At 42.6% G+C, this 19,758-nt stretch overlaps 1 protein-coding gene across 2 annotated transcripts in view; it reads left to right on the top strand.

Annotated features, from left to right (window-relative positions):
• Positions 1 to 19,758, top strand: part of Nnt (nicotinamide nucleotide transhydrogenase) — a 94,043-nt gene that overhangs the window by 50,936 nt on the left and 23,349 nt on the right. For both annotated transcript variants that reach the window (XM_023707578.1, XM_004647298.3), the window contains exons 13-17: positions 753 to 898; positions 2,161 to 2,356; positions 4,537 to 4,770; positions 6,139 to 6,299; positions 8,738 to 8,917. In XM_023707578.1, the coding sequence (XP_023563346.1) occupies positions 753 to 898; positions 2,161 to 2,356; positions 4,537 to 4,770; positions 6,139 to 6,299; positions 8,738 to 8,917 (917 nt within the window). The remainder of the gene's footprint in view (positions 1 to 752; positions 899 to 2,160; positions 2,357 to 4,536; positions 4,771 to 6,138; positions 6,300 to 8,737; positions 8,918 to 19,758) is intronic.

Below are 19,758 nucleotides of genomic sequence, written 5' to 3'. Positions count from 1 at the left end.
GCAGAGTCTGCAGGCTGTCTGGAGCGCTGTCAGGTGCACAGTCTGTAGGCTGACTGGAGCGCTGTCAGGTGCAGAGTCTGCAGGCTGTCTGGAGCACTGTTAGGTGCACAGTCTGCAGGCTGACTGGAGCACTGTCAGGTGCAGAGTCTGCAGACTGACTGGAGACCTCTCAGGTGCAGAGTTCTGTTTTATGCTGACTTCCTGCCATAACTATAGCGTCTATTGATGAGAATAGCTTTGGATACGATATTAGTCCTTTGCCTTGTTGCAGCCAGTGTTCTTGCAAACTGAAAGTCTAGCACACCAACCACATATGACAGGCATTTGCTGTTTTGTGGTTAAAAATTCTTTATTTAAGAAGACTGGTTACTGTGGATAGGGTATTTTCCTTTATTACTTATTAGGGTTTAGCAAGAAGATGACTCCATTAGAAAAAACCCTGACCTCTGGTCTTTGCATTTGCAAGCTTCCTGTGTGGCTGCGTGCTTTTCACTGTGCAGCAATAGTTGGTCTTGCGCTCGGGTGGCAGGTCCTTTCCTGCCTGGATTCAGAGCGCTCCCTCCACTCCGGTGGAGCTGGCTTAAATAAGACTGCCTTTGATCTTGAGGTTCCAGAAGTTTGCTTCAAGTTGGAATTATCCCTAAATGATTAAGATATAATTATAAAAATGTTGTAGCACTTCAAGATGTCACGCTTCTCAGTGAGCTCGGATGTGATACCTTTGCTGTTTTGCTGTCTTTTGCTTTGATTAGGTGGCTTTCTGGTGACTCAGAGAATGCTGGACATGTTCAAGCGCCCTACAGACCCCCCGGAGTACAACTACCTGTATCTGCTCCCTGCCGGCACCTTCGTCGGGGGCTATCTGGCTGCCCTCTACAGTGGCTATAGCGTTGAACAAGTACGAGGGCTTTTGAAAGTTTTTCTTTTTACAACTATTTCCTTTCCCATTGGACTTAATGTTATTATTACAAACTTGAAACTATCAAGAAAATACAGTCTTATCAAGCAAATACACCAGTAATTATGGAAATGTATTGGTGCAGCAGGGTATCCGTGCTCCCTAAGGGCTAAGACCCTAGATGCTGGGGAGAGCTGTGCCGCTTGGTATGGACTTGGGTGTTTGGTTCTAAGTATTTCACACATAAAGAGTAAAGAAGTATTAAGGTCTTCTGTATGAACCAGGCTAGATTGTTGTGAGGATTCAATGAAATACTCAGGAAGAAATTGGAAAGATTTCTGTCAAGTGCTGTTAATCTTTATGCTACTTTCTTTGTTTCTCTAAAAATCTAGCACATGACCTCATGTTGCCACAAAATGTTATACCAGTTCACTTCAAAAAGATGACTTAAAAACCAATGCCAGGTAGTAAAAGAGAAGTCATGAGGCTGTTGCAAAATAATACAGGTTCAGCTTTGATCTGAACTGTGTACTTTCCATTTCGTGTCAGTGACTGTCGCTGTGTCGCAGCCGCCAACGGCAGGAAAGCATGCCTTGGCTTCTCCTGTTGCCCAGCAGCAGGGCCTGTTGGATGAGCAAGCTGCTGTCCCTTTTTGAGAAGCGCTGAGGCAGCAAGGCAGAGACCCAGACATGGAGTCCAGATTTGCATTTGTTGATCACTTGACCTGGGGTGACATGGGAGCTTTGTGCTTTGCTCTGTGACATAAAGGCAGTGACTTTGCCCTTGTGGGGGTCTCAGGAGACCGAGTGGCTATGTGAGGAAAGTGCATGCGTAGTTCCCGCCACTCGGTTGTGGGGCTGGCTCCTGCCCAAAAGTAGGGCACGTTTAGCATTTTCAGTCCCCAAAAGAACCCATGTAAATTTAGTTGTGCTTTTACATGTATTTGTGGATAATCTGCAGTGCAAGAAACCTCAGCTGATACAATGTTAAGTGCAATTTAAAATGTTTAGCATATTATTGATATTTTGGGTTTTGTGGGTATTGGGAATTGAACTCAGGCGCTGCACTGCTGAGCTATATTTCTGGTCCCCTCTCGATGATATCGAGTAGGAGAATGAAATGAGTTACTAAAAGAAGTGCTCAGATCTGTCTTTCCTTAAGTGGAACTTCAGTTGTACTTAGGGGATTGTGCTTCCATGGGTGGTCCTTGTTGAACAGCAGACTGAAATTTTAATAATCTCTCTCCCTTTTCCTTTAAAAAGATCATGTACCTGGGCTCCGGCTTGTGCTGTGTCGGTGCCCTGGCCGGCCTTTCTACCCAGGGAACAGCTCGTCTTGGCAACGCATTGGGCATGATCGGGGTTGCCGGAGGCCTGGCTGCGACCCTCGGAGGCCTAAAGCCCTGCCCAGAATTGTTAGCACAGATGTCTGGCGCGATGGCGATGGGCGGAACCATTGGTAAGCGGTCAAGGGCTCTGCCTCCAGGGGAACCCCAGGCCCCCCGAGGGTGGCCGGGCTCGGGCCTGGGAACGCAGCCGCGCACGTGTTAGGGACATGTTTTCAGGACTGTGCCCTCTCAGGCTGTGCCCTCCTGTGCAGACGTCGCCGAGTGTACTCACACAGGGTGTGCCTGCTGTCGTCCTGGGCCCGCATACTGCACGGCCTGTTACTGTATCGAGTACTACCAGCAGTTCTAAACAGTGACATTCGCATTTGTAAACAGAAGAGGGACACTGACATTAACATCTTCAGAAATGAGGTTTTCACCTGCATTGTACCCCTCCACCCCACAGTCCTGGGGATTGAACTCGGGAAATCATCTTAATGGAAATTATTGTATAATGGGTATAATTTTCAAATACTGATATTTTTGACATATTGAATGTTAGGTCAAAATAGAGGCTAAAAACTAACCTCAGTTCTTACTTTGCCTCATTGTGTCCAGGTGGCTAAGAGTGGGAGATTAGAACAGTTACACGTGTACCTCCCAGAGGCCTGTCTTGTGTTTTGCTGGTTATAGATAATCCAAGATTCTTTATCACAGCCCTGTTAAAAACTTCAAAGAAGCATGAGGTAGCAGAAAAGCGACCGTTGAGTCTCATCCAGTGGAGTGCTAGCGACACTGTCTTCTGTGAGATGCTTTTTAAATACTGGTATTATAACAAAATTGTATAAATTTAAGTTCAGTAAATTATATTGAAAAACAAAAGTAAAATTAAAACACACATTTCCAATTTATGTGCTAGGCTTTATTACTTATGTTCTTAAAGTTATTTTGTATACATGTCCTCCTGATCTCACATTCAGTGTCACATTAGTTAGGCTTGGTAGCTCATGTGTGTGGTCCCAGCATGTGGGGGGCTGAGGCAGGAAGATTCTGGGAATTGGAGACCAGTCGGGGCTACGTAGTAAGTGCGAGGCCAGCCTGAACTATATACCAAAACCCTGTCTCTAAAAAAGAAGAAAGATGTCACATTGGGAGGTTGAGTTGTCTGTGGTCAAAGCACTTACACCGTGGAAATGAATACCAGCTATAAATCTAGGGCTGATTTACTTGTTTATTCTTCAGGTCTGAGAGAGTAATATTGGAGCTTAAATTTAAAATACACTGCATTGTTAATATCAAAAAAGTTGAGCAGTTAGGCTCCTACTGTTTAAAAACTGTGGTTAGAGCCTGAGGGCACTCACACTGTTGGCAGTAGGAGAGGCTCTCACGCGTCTCGTCCGTGCTGGGACCGCGTGGCACTGACTTCCGTGTTCTTGTGACTGGCGGGAGGCACTAACAGTGCTGCACCGGGAGTCGCGCAGCTGTCTGTTGCAAACACCAAGGTGGCCACAGACATAAGAGTGTAGTGCAATCAACGAAAAGATTCTGTGAAGTTGCTGCATGGAGCTGGGGATCAAGGGTGCTGTGTGTTATTTGAAAGTTGTATGCTAAAATCTTTTCAGTACAAATACATGTATCTGTGTGTACACACGTTTTCTCCTGTATAAGCTAGTCAGTAAGTGTTTTCAGTGTAGTGTTGGCTTAGGCTTTTCTTTCTTTCTTTGAGTTCTTGAAAATCCCTGGAGAGACGCTTGAGGGTGTGCCTGTGCTGCAGGCTCAAGCGCTTGAGGCGTGACTGCAGATGCTCTGAGTGCCTCTTCCACGGCAGGAAACCGTTTTGGGGTCCTTTCATTGGGCATTCCTGGCTCAGAAACGTGCATTCTTTTCCCTCTGGACTTGGCTCTGACCCCGTCATAGGAAAACCTGCTTTCCTTTATGTTCCAGTTCTTTCGTAAGTGCACAGGAACAAGAGTTGGCCATAGAGCAGAAGGGCCTAGACCGTTCGTTCAGTGGGGAGAATTGAGGGAGACTGAGTTGAAGCTTTAAGTAGTTTGAAGAAGCGTCTGGTTAGGAGAGTAGGAGAATTTGGGAGAGAGGCATGTGTCGGTGCGGCTTGTCTGTTTGGTCGGCTGTGTGGAGAAAGGCTGCCACTTCGAAGGTGCGTACACGTGGGCCCAGTGTCTCGGCCTTGTCTCGGGCCCTGTAGAGAGCTCTCAGGCAGCTTCACTGGTAACAGCAGTAGAAGCCACTGTGTGTTTTCTGCTGTGGCTGCCTCTGTTCTAATGTGCCTTTGGTCTTGGTGTCCCACCAGGGTTGGCAATTGCCAAGCGCATCCAGATTTCTGACTTGCCCCAGCTGGTTGCTGCTTTCCACAGCTTGGTGGGCTTGGCAGCTGTGCTGACCTGCGTAGCTGAGTACATCGTAGAGTACCCCCATTTTGCCACGGATGCGACTGCAAATCTCACCAAGATTGTGGCTTACCTTGGCACTTACATTGGTGGTGTCACTTTTAGTGGGTCTCTTGTTGCCTATGGAAAACTGCAAGGTAAGTGGTTAGACAAATGTCTGTTGTTTAGAGTATTGGTAGGTTGATTTTAATTTCAGAATATATCTTCATGGTAGAAACTGTTAAATGAGGAGTATTTATATAATACTCAGAAATACAGGAAAGATTTTCTTCACAAAGCCGGTGTCCTTTTACTAATCTTACAAGGATCAAATCTTTGAAACTTTTTTCTGTGCATAGCTATCAACAGAAATTAATGTGTGGAAATTTGTGTAGAAACAAGAAGACAGCTTAGGGACTGGGGAGATAGCTCAGCGTGAAAAGCTCTTGCCTGGCAGGTGCAGGGTCTGGAGTTCAATCCCTGGTTCCACATGCTGTGCTGGCCTGGAACTGGGTGTGGAGGAGCACACCTACAATCCCAGCACTTGGGAGGCTGAGACAGGAGGATCACTGTGAGTTTGAGACCAGCCTGGGGGATACAGAAGTGAGCACAGGGCTGGCCTGAACCATATAACAAGATCCTGTCTTAAAAAAAAAAAAAAAAAAGGAAGACAATTTATAGTATATATAAATAAAGTAACTTTCATATGATATTTGGTTAGGAATGTCTGTAGAGTTCACAGAAATAAATTTTATACATTCCCCAGAACATTGAGAAGCTTGTTAAGTATGTATGATTGGTAAACAGTACCCCATCTGAGAACAAATGACATTTTAGGCCCAAGCATGTCAGTGCTACAGTAAAGCATGCAAAGAAGGGGCGGAGAGAGTGCAGAGAGGCTGCTGCCTGTGTTTTCTGCAACAAATGGGTCCCTGGAGAAACTAGTTTGTGATTTAAAAATATGGTTTTGCCTCTCAGTAATAAAGTCATTAAGTGTAGAACCTCCACAGAACTTTAAAAATCATAAAAGAACTTCAAGCTTAAGCCATTCAGGCTTAGCCTTTGTTTTCAAAAACAGCTAATGCACAAGGGTTCTTCTCCCTTGGGCTTGGCTGATGGGATCAGGATGTTAGTATACTGGGGCTCTGTATTGAAGTTTTCAATAAATAAAACCATACTTAACAACTTCTGTGTTGGTCATACTGGAAAAAAAATCGTGTTTTAAGATTCCATGGCAGAGAATAAAGAAATTATGTGATCAAAGTAAGGAAAAGAACAATTAATTTGAATCATACTTTTCCTGTCTATTAGTGTTGTTATATGTAATAACTCTAACATGCTTTGATGTTTCATATCTGGTGTTATAAAGTAATATTTGTTATAAAGTAATATTTTGAATACTATTTTATTCTGTTATTAAATTTTGGTAGTTTAGGATTAAATGACATACACGTACGTGTGTCTGTGTGTGTGTGTGTGAGGTGCTTTCTTATACTGGAGACTGGACACTGTGTGTGTTGGTCTAGGTATCTTGAACTCTGCCCCTCTCCTGCTACCTGGAAGACACGCACTCAACGCAGGCTTGCTGGCTGCCAGTGTGGGTGGAGTAATCCCCTTCATGGTGGACCCCAGTTTCACTACGGGCATTACGTGTCTGGGCTCTGTGTCAGCCCTCTCTGCTGTCATGGTAAGAAGCCAGATGGAGACGTGCAGCACACTTAGTGAGGGCTGGGAGTATCTTGTTCCATTAGAGTCTGACCACGTATCTGGTTCATCAAGACCACCAGTGGAATAAAAATGTTTTCAAATTTTATTACATGCATGAAGTGTTTTAGAATGGAGAAAATGGGGCCAGCGAGATAGCTCAGTAGATTAAGTGCCACCGTAGGCAAGCGCAGGGACCGGGTTCGATCCATGGTACTACATGCTGTGCCGGCCCTGCCCTCTGGGCGCACTGAGCTGACACCCAAGTCCAGGCATGGTGGCGCATGCTTGTGATCCCAGCACTGGGGAGACGGAAGACAGGACAATTGCTGAGTCCCAGCTGCATCGTGAGACCCCTGCCAAATCCATAGAATGGAGAAAATATAAGAAGACAAGCACTCTCTCCATTGCTAATTTAAAAGTTGGCACATGTGGCATCTTTATTTTTCTGGAGTCTTTTTACTGGGTCAGTGCATTAGTGAATAGGAGTTTAAAAATCTCAGGAGAATCAACTCCATTAAGTTTCTGCTGTGTGACACGTCCCCAGGGGACTGCTTGGACAGTCACACAGTGTGTGTAAGCTGGCAGCTGTCTGTTAGTTGTCCTCACGTTCATGGAAAATCTGACACCGTAGGATGAAGTGCAGTTAGTAGGCCCTGCGTGTTTAGTGAAGGAGTCGAGCCTTTCAGTTTTAGATTTGCTCTTCCTCTTCTATCACTTTTATATTTAGTGTATATAATACGTAGGATATAGTACTTTTTGTTTTATGTATTACTGTTTTGCACTTCATTGTGTATATATATATTTTTTCTTTTATATGTATATCATTATAGTGTGTGTGGTATATGCAATTTAGTGTTATTTACTAATTGCTTCATCTGGGGGTACTTGTTTAGGGAAGGTTTATATTTTAAGTTTGTTTTTTAAATTACCTCAGTGTCCAGCAAAAAGTTGGACATATAATTGCTTATTAAACATTTACTGGTTACTTGATTCAGAAATATAAGATGTACAGTATAAAAATGGTATTGATTTCTGTGTGATCCTGTGAGTTAGGTCATGATTTCAGTACAGAAACTCTAGAAAGCTGAAAGGTAACTTAAAATTCTATCATAGGGGCTGGAGAGATGGCTCAGTGGTCTAAAGCACCTACTTGAAACAAGCTTGGCAAAGCACAGGGACCGCGGTTCGATCCCCAGCATCACATGCCAGCCAGCCGTGCCCCCTGGTGGGCTGAGCTGGCCACACACACACACAATAAATAAATGTAATAAATAAAAATAAATAAATATTTAAAAAAAAATTCTATCATTATGTGAATGCTGATAATCTAGTCTTGTCCAGTTAGTAATGATTTTTGTTTTCTTTTAAACAGAAGAAAAGTAGATTTATTATTTTAATCTAATAAAGCAGAAGTTAAAAAGTCTAAAAATCAAACCACTAGTGTAGAAAAGTAAAACTTCAGTTGTTGCTATTTTTGAGATGCAGTGAATGTGCTCAGAAGGTCGCGAGTGCTCCTGTGGGAGCACCTGCGTGAGGTAAGTGTGCTCTTACTTTAATTGCTTTTGGATTAAATAAGTCATAGGCAGAAATACTCAGGTAGTAACAAACAAGAAAAGTGCACGAGCATGAGGAATATAAAGCAGTGCTCTCTCTTCACCCTGCTTTCATTTTCTGTGTGCGTGATTTTGGGCTGCATCACAGACATTGTTAATGATGTGTTCTACATTCTTGGATTCTGTTATATTTATCCAAAGAGTATTGATTAAAACTTTTTAAATTTGTTTTTGTAGGCAGCTAACTTGGCTGGACTAGAATTTCAGATCCTGGCCCCCTTCTGGCGGGGGCAGCTGGCACCTCGTGCTGTCTGTCCCTAGCAGAGACGTGGAGCCTGCCGCACATGCGTCGTTTAAGCGTCAGGCAGAGGCCTGGACAGAGCTTGCACCTGAAGCCGAGGCGCCACGTCCTGCCAGCTGCCGCCCTGCAGGCCCTCCTGCGGTCGCTAGAGCTTCTAGGACCAGCGTCTGCACGCTGACTGTCCTGTGCGTGCCTCACAGAGCCTTGCTCCTCCCTTTGGTCCCAGCAGCGGTTTGACTTTTGTCCAAAGCCATAAAGCTGTGAAATTCATTTAGTGCCATCATAGTTTTCCAAGTATAGACTTCTCTCCAGTTTCTGCCTGCTTTACATCACTGCTTTTATTTTATGGTTTTTTATTTTTTATTTTTATTTTTTTAGGGTGAAGGGATGGCTCAGTGCTTATAGTCATTATATCTATGAGGGAGAGGATCATATGGAAGGCACCAGAAGTAAAACTTGCGTGGAACTGTATCAGCTGGAGACATGGACTAGTTAAGAATCAAGGAGTGAAAGGTCCAGGGTGTTATGTTTATATTATTGAGCTCTGCTTGGGTTTTGTCCTAGGGCGTGACTCTGACAGCTGCCATTGGGGGTGCTGACATGCCTGTGGTCATCACTGTGCTCAACAGCTACTCAGGCTGGGCGCTGTGTGCGGAGGGCTTCCTGCTCAACAACAACCTGCTCACCATTGTGGGGGCCCTCATCGGCTCCTCGGGCGCCATCCTGTCCTACATCATGTGTGTGGTAAGCAGCACGCGTGGCAGAGGGAAGGAGGGGGCTGCTGCCAGTGCGGGAGTTTTAGTAATGTTAATGTGATAGAGCAGAAGAGGTTGAGAAGTCTCAGGATCACATGCCTAGTTTGGAAAAGGAATACTAGAAGAACGGCTAGGTTTTGAGGTGCGGACAATGCCATTTCTTTTATTTGCAGTTAAAATTAATCTTTCAGTTTTAATTCTTTCAACAGGAATATCAGCATGTTTTACTTGTCTAAGTTCTAAGAATCTTTTAAAACTTCTCAACTATGGAGAATTGGTAAAATTAAATATAAAGATAAAAGCTGGATGTGGTGATGCATACCTGTAATCTCAGCACCTGGGAGGCTGAGGCAGGAGGGTCACTGCAAGTTCACTATTTAGCCCTGGCTACATAGTGAGTTCAAGACCAGCCTTGACTGCATACAAACAAACAATAAATATTATATATATATATATATATATATATATATATAACTAAAGACTATTAATCTGGAGATGAACACAAGATTCTATTTACATTTCATTGTATTTTACACACACACACACACACACATATATATTTGCTCATCTGATTTTTTTCATTCAATTAAATCTTGAATTTTTAATCAAAATGTTTCAAAATATTTAAAAAAATTTATATTAATCCATCATATATACCAAGTTTCATTTACCTTTTCCCTAATGGTGTATTTTTTAGGTTGTTCAGGTTATTTTTCTCTTTGTATGTAAGTACATCTTTGACATTTCTAGCTTTTTTGTTAGGGTAAATTCCTAGAAGTGAAAGGGTGTGGTTGTTTTTATAGGCTTTGTGTATTTATTACCAAGTTTCCAGAACGCTTGATGTAATTTATACCCCTGTTGTCATCTATTAGAGTGCCTATCTTTTTTATAGTCAACATGATTAAGAAAATTAGAGCAGAAAAATGTCACAGTGTAAATGTTTCCTAGCTTTTTGTTTTTCATTATATTCTTCATGGGAAGAAAATATCTTGTGAATAATTAAAAGTTTGACTAGAGAAGTTCTTAAGCTGCAGGGCTTGCTCTCTGCATAATGGTTAGGAGTGGCTCAAAGCGCAAGCCAGAGATGAGGTGAAAGTAGAGAGCACCTCGCAGGGACGAGCCGTTGTGATGCGCTCGCTGTGCACTAAGCTCAGATCAGAGCAAGTCGAAGATCCTTGGAGTGTTAAAATAGAAGTAAGCTGCTGGAAAACAGAATAGCCAGAAGCCTTGATGCAGGCGTAGGTGGGGGCTTCTCAACAGAGGCCCGACTGCGCAAGAAACAATGTCAGCAAGCCGGATCCTCGCAAATTAAAAAGCTCTCCATAGCCGAGGACACAATCACCAGAGTGAAGGGACAGCCTATAGAGTGGGAATACGTGATTGCCTGCTTACCTCAAACAGAGGACTGACATCTGGAATATGTAAGAATTAGGTTCTCAGTAATAAAAGACTCAATCAAAAAATGGGAAACTAAAGTGAATATTCACTTCTCAAAAGAAATGCAAATGGCTGATGAAGGCATGATAGAGTGTTCAGCATCTCTGGCCATGCCGCAAGTGCAAAGCAAAACAATACTGAAATTTTATCTTACTCCAGAAGCAGTGGCCATCACCAAGACATCGAATAGTAACAAACACTGGCCAGGCTGCGAGGGCAGATGGAACCTTTCTGTGTTGCTGGAAGGTGTATAAACCAGTACAGCCACTGTGAAGATCAGTAGGCGACAGCTCAAGAAACTAAAACTAGGAGTTCTGTTCGACCTTGCTGTTTCCCTGGTGGGTGTGTCCCCAACATACAGCGGCAATACCAGCACGCCGTGTTTGTAGGAGCGTAGTGTGTAATGGCTAGGTCTTAGACGCAGCCTGTACGCCATCCACAAATGAATAAGGCAAATGAAGTTATAGACAGCAAGTCTTACTCTGCCACGAAGAGGAGTAAACCTGAGTCACGCATAGGCACCTGGATGCAAGCCCCTGAGAGCACGTGTTGGGGGGGGTGAGTCAGCTGACGAGAGATCAGGTGGGAGGAGACCTGGGGGTGGGGAAGGGGGAGGGGAACTCGAACTCAGGTGTGTCACATGCGTGCTCCACCACCTCATGAAGAATGGGGCCATTACTACTGTAAGCATACAAAAAAAAAAAAAAAAAAAATTTGGAAAAGAAGGGCCGGCCAAATAGCTCAGTGGATTAAAGCGCCTGCAAACCACGCAGGGGCCAGGGGTTTGTTCCATGGGCCTGCTGTGCCGGTCCTGACCCTGGGGCGTGCTGAGACTAGGCATGGTGGTGCATGCCTGTAATCCCAGCTCTTGGGAGGCTGTAAACAGATGGATCACTATGAGTCTGATTTAGTATTGAGACCCTGAACACCCTGTAGACCCTTCCCTAAAATACACACACAAAAAAGGAAAACAATTTTAGATATTAAAGAGATACTACATCTTCAGTGTTGTATTACCATTTAAAAAAAAATCCTTACTTTAGAGCTCAGGACTTTCCTTATATTTTAATTGAAAAGTTTTACCACGTAAGTCAGATGTTACCGTTTCATAATAAAAGGGTTTTCAGGACAGTTGTTCATGGGTGGTGAAAGTATGGTGTCTCGATTACTTTTCTGTTGTTCGGACAAAATACCCAACACTCAAAGTGAAGTAAGGAAAGGCTTATTCAGTTCACAGTTAGTGGAGGTTTCAGTCCACACTCAGCTGGCTCCAAGGCAGAGTGGCACATGGCAGAGGGCAGCCGTTCATGGTGGCAGCAAATGGCAAGAGCGAAGAGAGGAGTGGTGACTGCGGCCAGCCTCGCTCCCTTCCTTCGGTTATATTCAGGCTGTTGGCCCCAGGGAGGGTGTCTCACTCACGCCCATAATCCCAAGCACAGGGTCATGAATTAATCACAAACTCCAGAAGCCTGCCCCAGTGACTGCGTGAGGCTTTGGGGGGACAGCTGGACATAAACCATCGCATATGGTGAGTGTAGAAATTAAAACTCTAGGAGACAGGTGGCCACAGGCTCCCCAGAGACTCCCCACCATGATGGCCGCCCAACCAGTTCTGGCATCTTCTTCCCCGAGAATCTGTGAAGCGTGTTGAGGACACAGTGAAAAGGCAAACTGTAAGAGCAGTTCTGTGTGTCCTCATGTCTGCATTTGAAGTGGCACCCTGGCCCTCCAGGCTTTGCACCAAAGTCAGAGTGACGCAAGAGACACGTCGCGTTGGTGAGCACAGCGAGGCAGCTGTGCCAGGGCAGCTGGAGCCCACAGGAAAGGACTTTCAGGGCTGCTTCAGATAGTGACCAGAGTGAGAGTGTTTGGGGACAGAGTGTTGTGCGGGAAGTTGACAGCAGCGAGTCTTCTACTGTAATATTCCTTTTAATAATTTAAATGCACCCTGTATTTTTATTGCATTCTGCCATAGCTCACTTGCCCCTTGCTCTGAGGCTAAGGGTTTGACCATAAAAAGAAGCAAATAAGAAAACAAAAACAAAAAGAATTTGTTTCTTTGGCCATATGGTGAAACCAATGACATAATGCAAATTCAAAACAAGGTTAGGGATTTTTAAATTTAATATTCAAGTTCAGGGCATTGTAAGTGTGAAAGTTTATAGATCCTGTTTGAAAAATGTTAAGCTTTGGACTTTTAAAAAATAGAGATGTTGGGCTGGCCAGGTAGCTCAGTGGACTAAAGCGCCTGCTTAGGCAGAGCGCAATGGCCTGGTTCGATCTCAGGCAGGCCATGCCGGCCCCGCCCTGGGGCATGCTGAACTGGTGATTGGGATTGGACATGGTTGTGTGCCTGTAATTCCAGCTCTTGGGAGGCTGAACACAGGAGAATAAGTAGGAGTCCATCTGTGTAGTGAGACCCTGTAGACCCTCTAGCTCCTGTCCTAAATACATTAAAAAAAAAAAGTGAAAAGAAAATACAGATGTTTTGAAAGATGAAATCATTTCTTTAAGGACCTAGTGTGGTAGCACATACCTGTAATCCCAGCACTCAAGGTCGAGAGGGGAATTTGAGGCACACTCAGATTATGTACCAATAATCTGTCTTAAAAATAAAAATTTTGTTTTTTAAGGAACTCATTTTTACTACAAATAGTTTTCTCTACCACATTTTATTTTATTTGTCTTTTTTGGCAGAACGGGGGATTGAACTCAGGCCCTTGGGCTTGCCAGGGAAGCAGTTATTCCACTGAGCCATCTCCCCAGCCCCTAACATGAACTTTTAACTTTTATTTTGCCTGTGTTTCATGGGAGAATTTGATTGTCCAGCAGGGGGCAATAGATTTTCATTATTTCTGTATTTAAACTTCTGGTACACTAGGAACCTATTTTAAAATAAAATGGGAAGATTTGAATTAAAACAAAAACAAAAAACCAAACAAAACCTTGTGGCACACTGCTGTACTGTGAGAAGTCCTGTACTGCTATAAGACTTGTAGGTAGTTCTCGAAATGCCACTCTAGCTTTTATTTGTGTTTCTTAAATTGTTTTTTAATCAACCTCTGTGGAGTACCTGTGTTTTATATCTCCCCCTTCAACATATTGGACATGTTGAAGAAAGTAACTTTCTTAGTTACTTCTAAGTAACTTTTAAAAACAGGAGCTAGAGGGCTGGCCAAATAGCTCAGCGGATTGAAGTGCCTGCAAGCAGACGCAGGGGCCGGGGGTTCGATCCCTGGGCCTGCCGTACCGGCCCCACCCACAGGGTGTGCTGAGATGGTGAATGAGACTGGGCATGGTGGCACATGCCTGGAATCCTAGCACTTGGGAGACTGTAAACAGGTGGATCACTATGAGTCCGATGAAGTAGTGAGACCCTGAACACCCTGTAGACCCTTCCCTAAAAATTGCAAAACAAAACAAACCCCAAACAAACCAGGAACTAGAATTATGTAGTAGAAGACAATGATGAAAATACTGTTATACTGAAATTATCTCCTGTGTTCTTCTTTTTTTTAAAGGGTAGGACAACTTACTGAGATAGCTGCTGAGAGATGGGCAGGGCCTGAAAGTGTGTTGCCCTGTTGTTGTTGTTGTTTTACTATGTCTTGATGGTTTCTCTAGTTACATTTCTTTTCATTTTATGTCTGCTGCCTCATGCAAGCCATTCACAACCTATGTAGTGTAGTTTCTCTGCTGTGTACATAACTAACAAGGTATTCCTGTGGCAGTCTGAGACCATATGTAACATACAGGGCCAAGAAAAATCAACCATAAAGGCAACTTTGTATTGTACTGTGTTCCAGGGTTAGGTAGAGCCTCAGTTGAAAGAAAATCAAATTATCAATATAAAAGATGTTTCATGTAGGAAACTTGAAAGATGCAGAAAAAGATAAATAAGAATAAAATTATCGAAGTGCCTATTACCATTTAACTGTTAACATTTATTACTCCAATTTAAGCTTTTGAAGTATACATATTTAACTACATTCTATCTAAATTTAATTTTCTAACATTAAGCTTAAGTTTCTGTTTAGTAATTTTATTCTGTATGCTGCTCCCATCCTGTATATTATGCTGAGGCACTAGATCTGCTGCACAGGCACACTCCATCTCACAGTATGAATTGTTGCCAGTGTTGTTGGTTGTAGTCTTTCTCATTGTGCATCTTTGATTATTTCTTTCAGCTAAATTTCCACGAGCACAAGTACATGGCCAAAGGAAGGGAAACCTTTCTGTTGGCTTTCGACACTCATGTGCTGATTTGCACAAACAGCTCACCAGTCAGGGCTCCGACTGCTCGCGAGCGCTGTGCTTAGTTCGCTGTAGACGCTTTATTCCCAGGTATTATGTCAAACAGCAAAAACAAGCCAGCCGTATTTTTATTTTTTTTTTTAATATTTATTTATTTATTTAGTGTGTGGCCAGCTCAGCCCACCAGGGGGCGGGTGGGCTGGCATGTGGTGCTGGGGGATTGAACCGAGGTCCCTGTGCTTTGCTTAGCTTAGCTTGTTCCAAGTAGGTGTTTTAGACCACTGAGCCATCTCACCAGCCCCAGCCGTATTTTTAGATCTCGAAGACAGACATTCTTTTCTTACAGATTTCTTTTTTCATTAACCTTTATTAATTCTTAACTTAAATTTCTGTACTAAAAGTAGTTGGTTTTTTGTGAGTTATGCTTAGCAGTTCAAGGTAGTTCTGAAAAAAATGAAATGAGTTCAGAATTGGAGTTGGTTCAGCACATAGTCCCCTGGGCGCGTCACGAACGCTAGCCCCTTTACTACACGGCAGCTCAGGGTACAGGGCACACTCCCGCTGTGCAGAGAAGGCCCTGCGCTGTTCTGTGTGCTTCTGAAGCCCGGCGTGGTGCTGTCACGTTCAGGGGAGCAGCGCGTGCTGCCAGGGCGCACCGGCGGTCTGCTCTGCGTCGATGGGAGCAGGTCCAGCCTAGCACACGGCTCTTCGTTATTGTGTGTTGAAGGGACATACAAGTCTAAGCAAACGTTGCGGTGCTGTGAGTTGGGAAGGAATGGGATGCGCCCCATGCGGCTCACCAGCAGCGCCTGACACTGAATTTTTTTTTTTTCTGATAATGAAGTCTTCTGAGTGGTGTCTGAGCCCAGTGGTTACACAACATCCAGTATTATAAAGACTAAAAACATTGACAATGTCCAAACAAAAGTTGTAAATCAGTGATTTATTTTATATCCAGATATCAAATGGGCATTGCTGTTTTGTGGTTTTTCGGTTTTTCTACCTGTGCTAAGAGTCTAGGCTGAACAGGAAATAGAGGTCTTGCAAAATTGAAACAGTGTTCTCAGATTTTTGTACCTTGCTGTATGTTTCCAAATGAAAACAGAACAGAATAAAGTGGTTAAAAGCCAGCTCAACCATCGAAGAAAACACACACACACACACACACACACCCCTATGTAAAATATAGGTGAAGTATGTTTTCCTCTGTATGCCTGAGTAATCAAAACCTGCAGTGCTTTGAAAGGAGGGGTACTGGTGTTGGTTTACTGTGTGTGTTATTGTTTAGCTTTGTCTATACTATGACCTTTCTTTTCAGACTTTTTTTACAGTGTACTCAGAGTTATGAGTCAAAAGTCTGCTTAATGTAGACTACACTTTTCATTATTGTGCTTAATCACGTAACAGGAACGGTCTTGGGCAGTGTTGCAAATCTGTCTTGGAAGCTGGGAACTATTCAGTGTGTGGGTCCCCAGCCAGAGTGTGGCCTCGTTAATCACTTACGCAAGCAAAAATGGAAAAGAAAAGAACCAAAATTATAAATCCTAAGCATTTGCTGAGGACAGGATGTTGCAATGGTAAATTTAGAGATGAAAAATAATTTAGTTTTTAAGAGACCACATAGAATTAGAATGATGGTGATATAATTGTGGATATGTGTTTAATAAGCAGACTTTAATTATTAAACTACTGTGAGGTTCCCTATTTTTTTCTCCCTTAATTGCCATGAGAAATGGGGACACTTTAGTTAAGTATCCTCAGAAATTCTTCCATTCTCCTCTGTTCAGTTTTTTTTTTGGTTCCTTAAACAAAATAACTTTAATTTAATTTTGGATGATTTGATCTCATATAAGGTATGATTTTTTCCCATAATTTTATTGATAAACAAATAGCAATGAGACAGTTTCAAATCAAATCGGTAGGACAGTTTCAGTAATTAACACATTGCATACATTCTTCTTAGTGGTTAATTGCTGTACAAGATGCCGACCTGACATCCTATTTACAAACACCATTAGAACAAATCATTCTATTCATTAAGAGAATGTAACTATATATCTATCCCAACCACTCTGAATACACAGATACCAAATGGACATTCATCTGTATACCCTTTTTTTTTTGTTAAGTTCCGTTATTTGAATATTATAGGTATGTAAACTCAGCAAAACATTCCAAAAGAGTCCAGCAGCCCACAATAGTATTGGGTCTTCTGCTTAACTGGCAATGTCACAAATTGATGACCTGAATCCACCACAGCTCAATATAACAGCATGGCTTTACTTCTTATATTTCGTTTTTATACTTTTCTTCTGGATGGTTAAGACCAAGGTAAAGCAGGACCTATGCAACAAGAGTTGTAGCTTTTGGGTCTGATAAGATCTGTGAAATCCCCTCAAGATTTATCCTGAGATCCTGTACCACAGATTGTAGGTCCTTTGTCAGTGCAGCCATGTGGATGAGTCACGGCCACTGCTTGGCCAATGTGCTCTCTGTGAAAGCCTGAGAGAGTGTTTTCTCTCCATGTGACTCTCCTTAGGCACACTCTGCATCATCAATCACTTTCCTCTTTGGCCCCATAATCTCCTTGATCAGAAAATTTGGGACACTACCGAGGTACATGACGTTACAGTACAAGTTCTCATATGTCCTGAGTCTTAATTGACCTTAGAAGGCTAGGGCCAAAATGTTGACTTTCCTTGCAGCCCTCCTTTTTCTCTAATTTTGGTCTGCAAACTTAGGTTGTTAACCATCCAGAAGACAAGCTTATTGTTATTATCAAACAACTTAGGCTGTTAAGCTTAACCTCACTATCTGTCTGCATATCAAACATCTTAGGCATAATATGGAACAGGCATTTTTCATCAAGTATTGATATGTTGAACTTTAAGTCCCTACAGAATATGATAAAAAACATTTAAAAATTAGAATATATTTTTAAAATAGGCATAAAGAATTCTATACTTCTCATATTTGCACATAAGTCCAAAAATCTCACCATATACAACCTTGAAGCAGGACAGTCCCACAATATTCCTTTTCCTGTTTCTTGCGTTCCTTCACCACCCCCTTCTTCTTTTTAAATTTTATTTATTTATTTATTTGTGTGTGTGTGTGTGGGGGGGGCAGCTCAGCCCACTAGGGGGCGGGGCTGGCTGGCATGTGGTGCTGGGGGATTGAACCGCGGTCCCTGTGTTTTGCTAAGCTTGTTCTAAGTAGGTGCTTTAGACCACTGAGCCATCTCACCAGCCCCCCCCCCCCCTTCTTCTTGAACAACCACCTACCCGAGAGACATCATAGCAGCAACTGGCATGTCATGACAAGCAGCCCATATTCAGAAGACCAGAATGACAGGCTCTCCAAGCATAAAACTACTATTACAAATTACCATCTGCAGTGCAGTAGCTTAGTTCAGAGGTATCAGTATATGTAGTTAGTCAGGGTGAGAATCTTTCCAATTAACTCCTAGATTAAAAAATCTTCTGAAGATTCTCAGGATCATTGCCTTGCTCATCTTCTACATATAACTGTATGGCTTGACTTACTCATGTTTCCTAGCTCTTCTCCTTTTCCACTCTTGATTAGTTAGTCCTTGAGATCCTGCTTTCCTTTTACTTGTATTATACCTTTCTATTTGTATTTCTTCTTTTGAGTTCTTATACTAGGGAGACTATACAATATTTTACACATGTGTGTCTGGTTTATTTCACTTATGTCTGTTCAGTTTTAAAGGGAAAGTAATGGTTCCTTTCAGGCCAAGTTAGAATCACGTGGCCGTGTGCGTTGTCACCCTTGTGACTATTCCTCTGCAGAACTGTGATGAGGTGATGCAGTCTGTGACTTTTTATAAGTTATTTATTCCGAGAATATATCAGTTCTTTTTTTTTTTTTTGGTGGAACCGGGGATTGAACTCAGATCCTTGCGCTTGCCAGGGAAGCGCTTATTCCACTGAGCCATCTCCCCGGCCCTATCTCAGTTCTAATGCAGTTTTTGAGTCAGTTTTCAAAGGTAAAATTTGGTAGAATATATTTTTGATGCCTTAATTTCAGGATCTATAATTTAAAACTGGAAATGAGTTAAACAAATCAACAAAATTGAAATTTGAGGAGTTGCATGTATGAATAGTTGGGTTTTCATTTAAACATTAGATTTAAATATGGAAGGAAGTGTGAAGAATTTAAAATTTTATATAAGATTGGGATTATGAACTTAAAGGTAATTTTTGTCTTATTCTCTCATCCATTAATAATATACGTATAAACATATACCAGGCTTTATTATCTGTAAAAATTATTTCATTCAGTATCTATCTGTCTATCTATCTATCTGTCTATCTATCTCAGTAGTGTAACATTTAATTATTTACTTATTTTGGTACTGGGAATTGAACTCAGGACCTTGTGCTTGCCAGGCAGGCACTTGTGCCACTGAGCTATGTAGTCCAACTTTAGTCTAACTTACCAGATTTTGAGCTTTGTAAAATGTGTTATATTTGATAAATGAGCTAGTTCAAAAGCACAATTAAAAAATTCTTTCAACTTTTGGACCCTTCATCTTGGAAATTTGTTTTTTTGTTCAAGTAAGGATCTTTGCTGTTTTCTGAGTTCGTATTAGACTTGAGCAGGGTTGTAAAGGTCTCCACAGGTAGTGACCGTCCTTGGTCAAGTTCCCGTGGTGTACTTATCATTGGTGACCTCTAGATGTTCTTTTGCTTTTACATAACAAAGTCCTACTTTTGTTGAAGTAATAGATTGACACGTGCATTTTCAGTAGTACAGCGGGTCGATGGTGTGTTTCTTGCAACTCTTAAGAGTTCGAAGTGTTCTGGAGTTCTTTTCTAAGCGGCCAGCTCAGTTCTAACCCTCAGCGTGATCGCTTGGCTTGTGTGCAGCAAGCCATCCGTGTTCTTACAGTGTGTTCTGTTACTCGGAACATCAGCATCTCTCCTCCCACCTTGTCGCACCACTTGTGGACATCTTTGGAGAGAGACTGTTCTCTGAAACGGAAGAGTCGGTTGTGCAGTCCACCTGTGGCGCCTGCGCAGCACTTTCTGGGATGCTTGTATGTCACTGTGGTGATAGGGCCGTTCTTTTATTTTCTCCTAAGATTATTTTCCTAGGTAAGAGGGTGAGTAGATT

This window comes from Octodon degus, unplaced genomic scaffold (genome assembly GCF_000260255.1).
Source record: "Octodon degus isolate 3935 unplaced genomic scaffold, OctDeg1.0 scaffold00299, whole genome shotgun sequence".
Taxonomy (NCBI): Eukaryota; Metazoa; Chordata; class Mammalia; order Rodentia; family Octodontidae; genus Octodon; species Octodon degus.
Note: the sequence above shows the minus strand (reverse complement) of the source record. Positions and strands in the feature narration are given on the sequence as shown.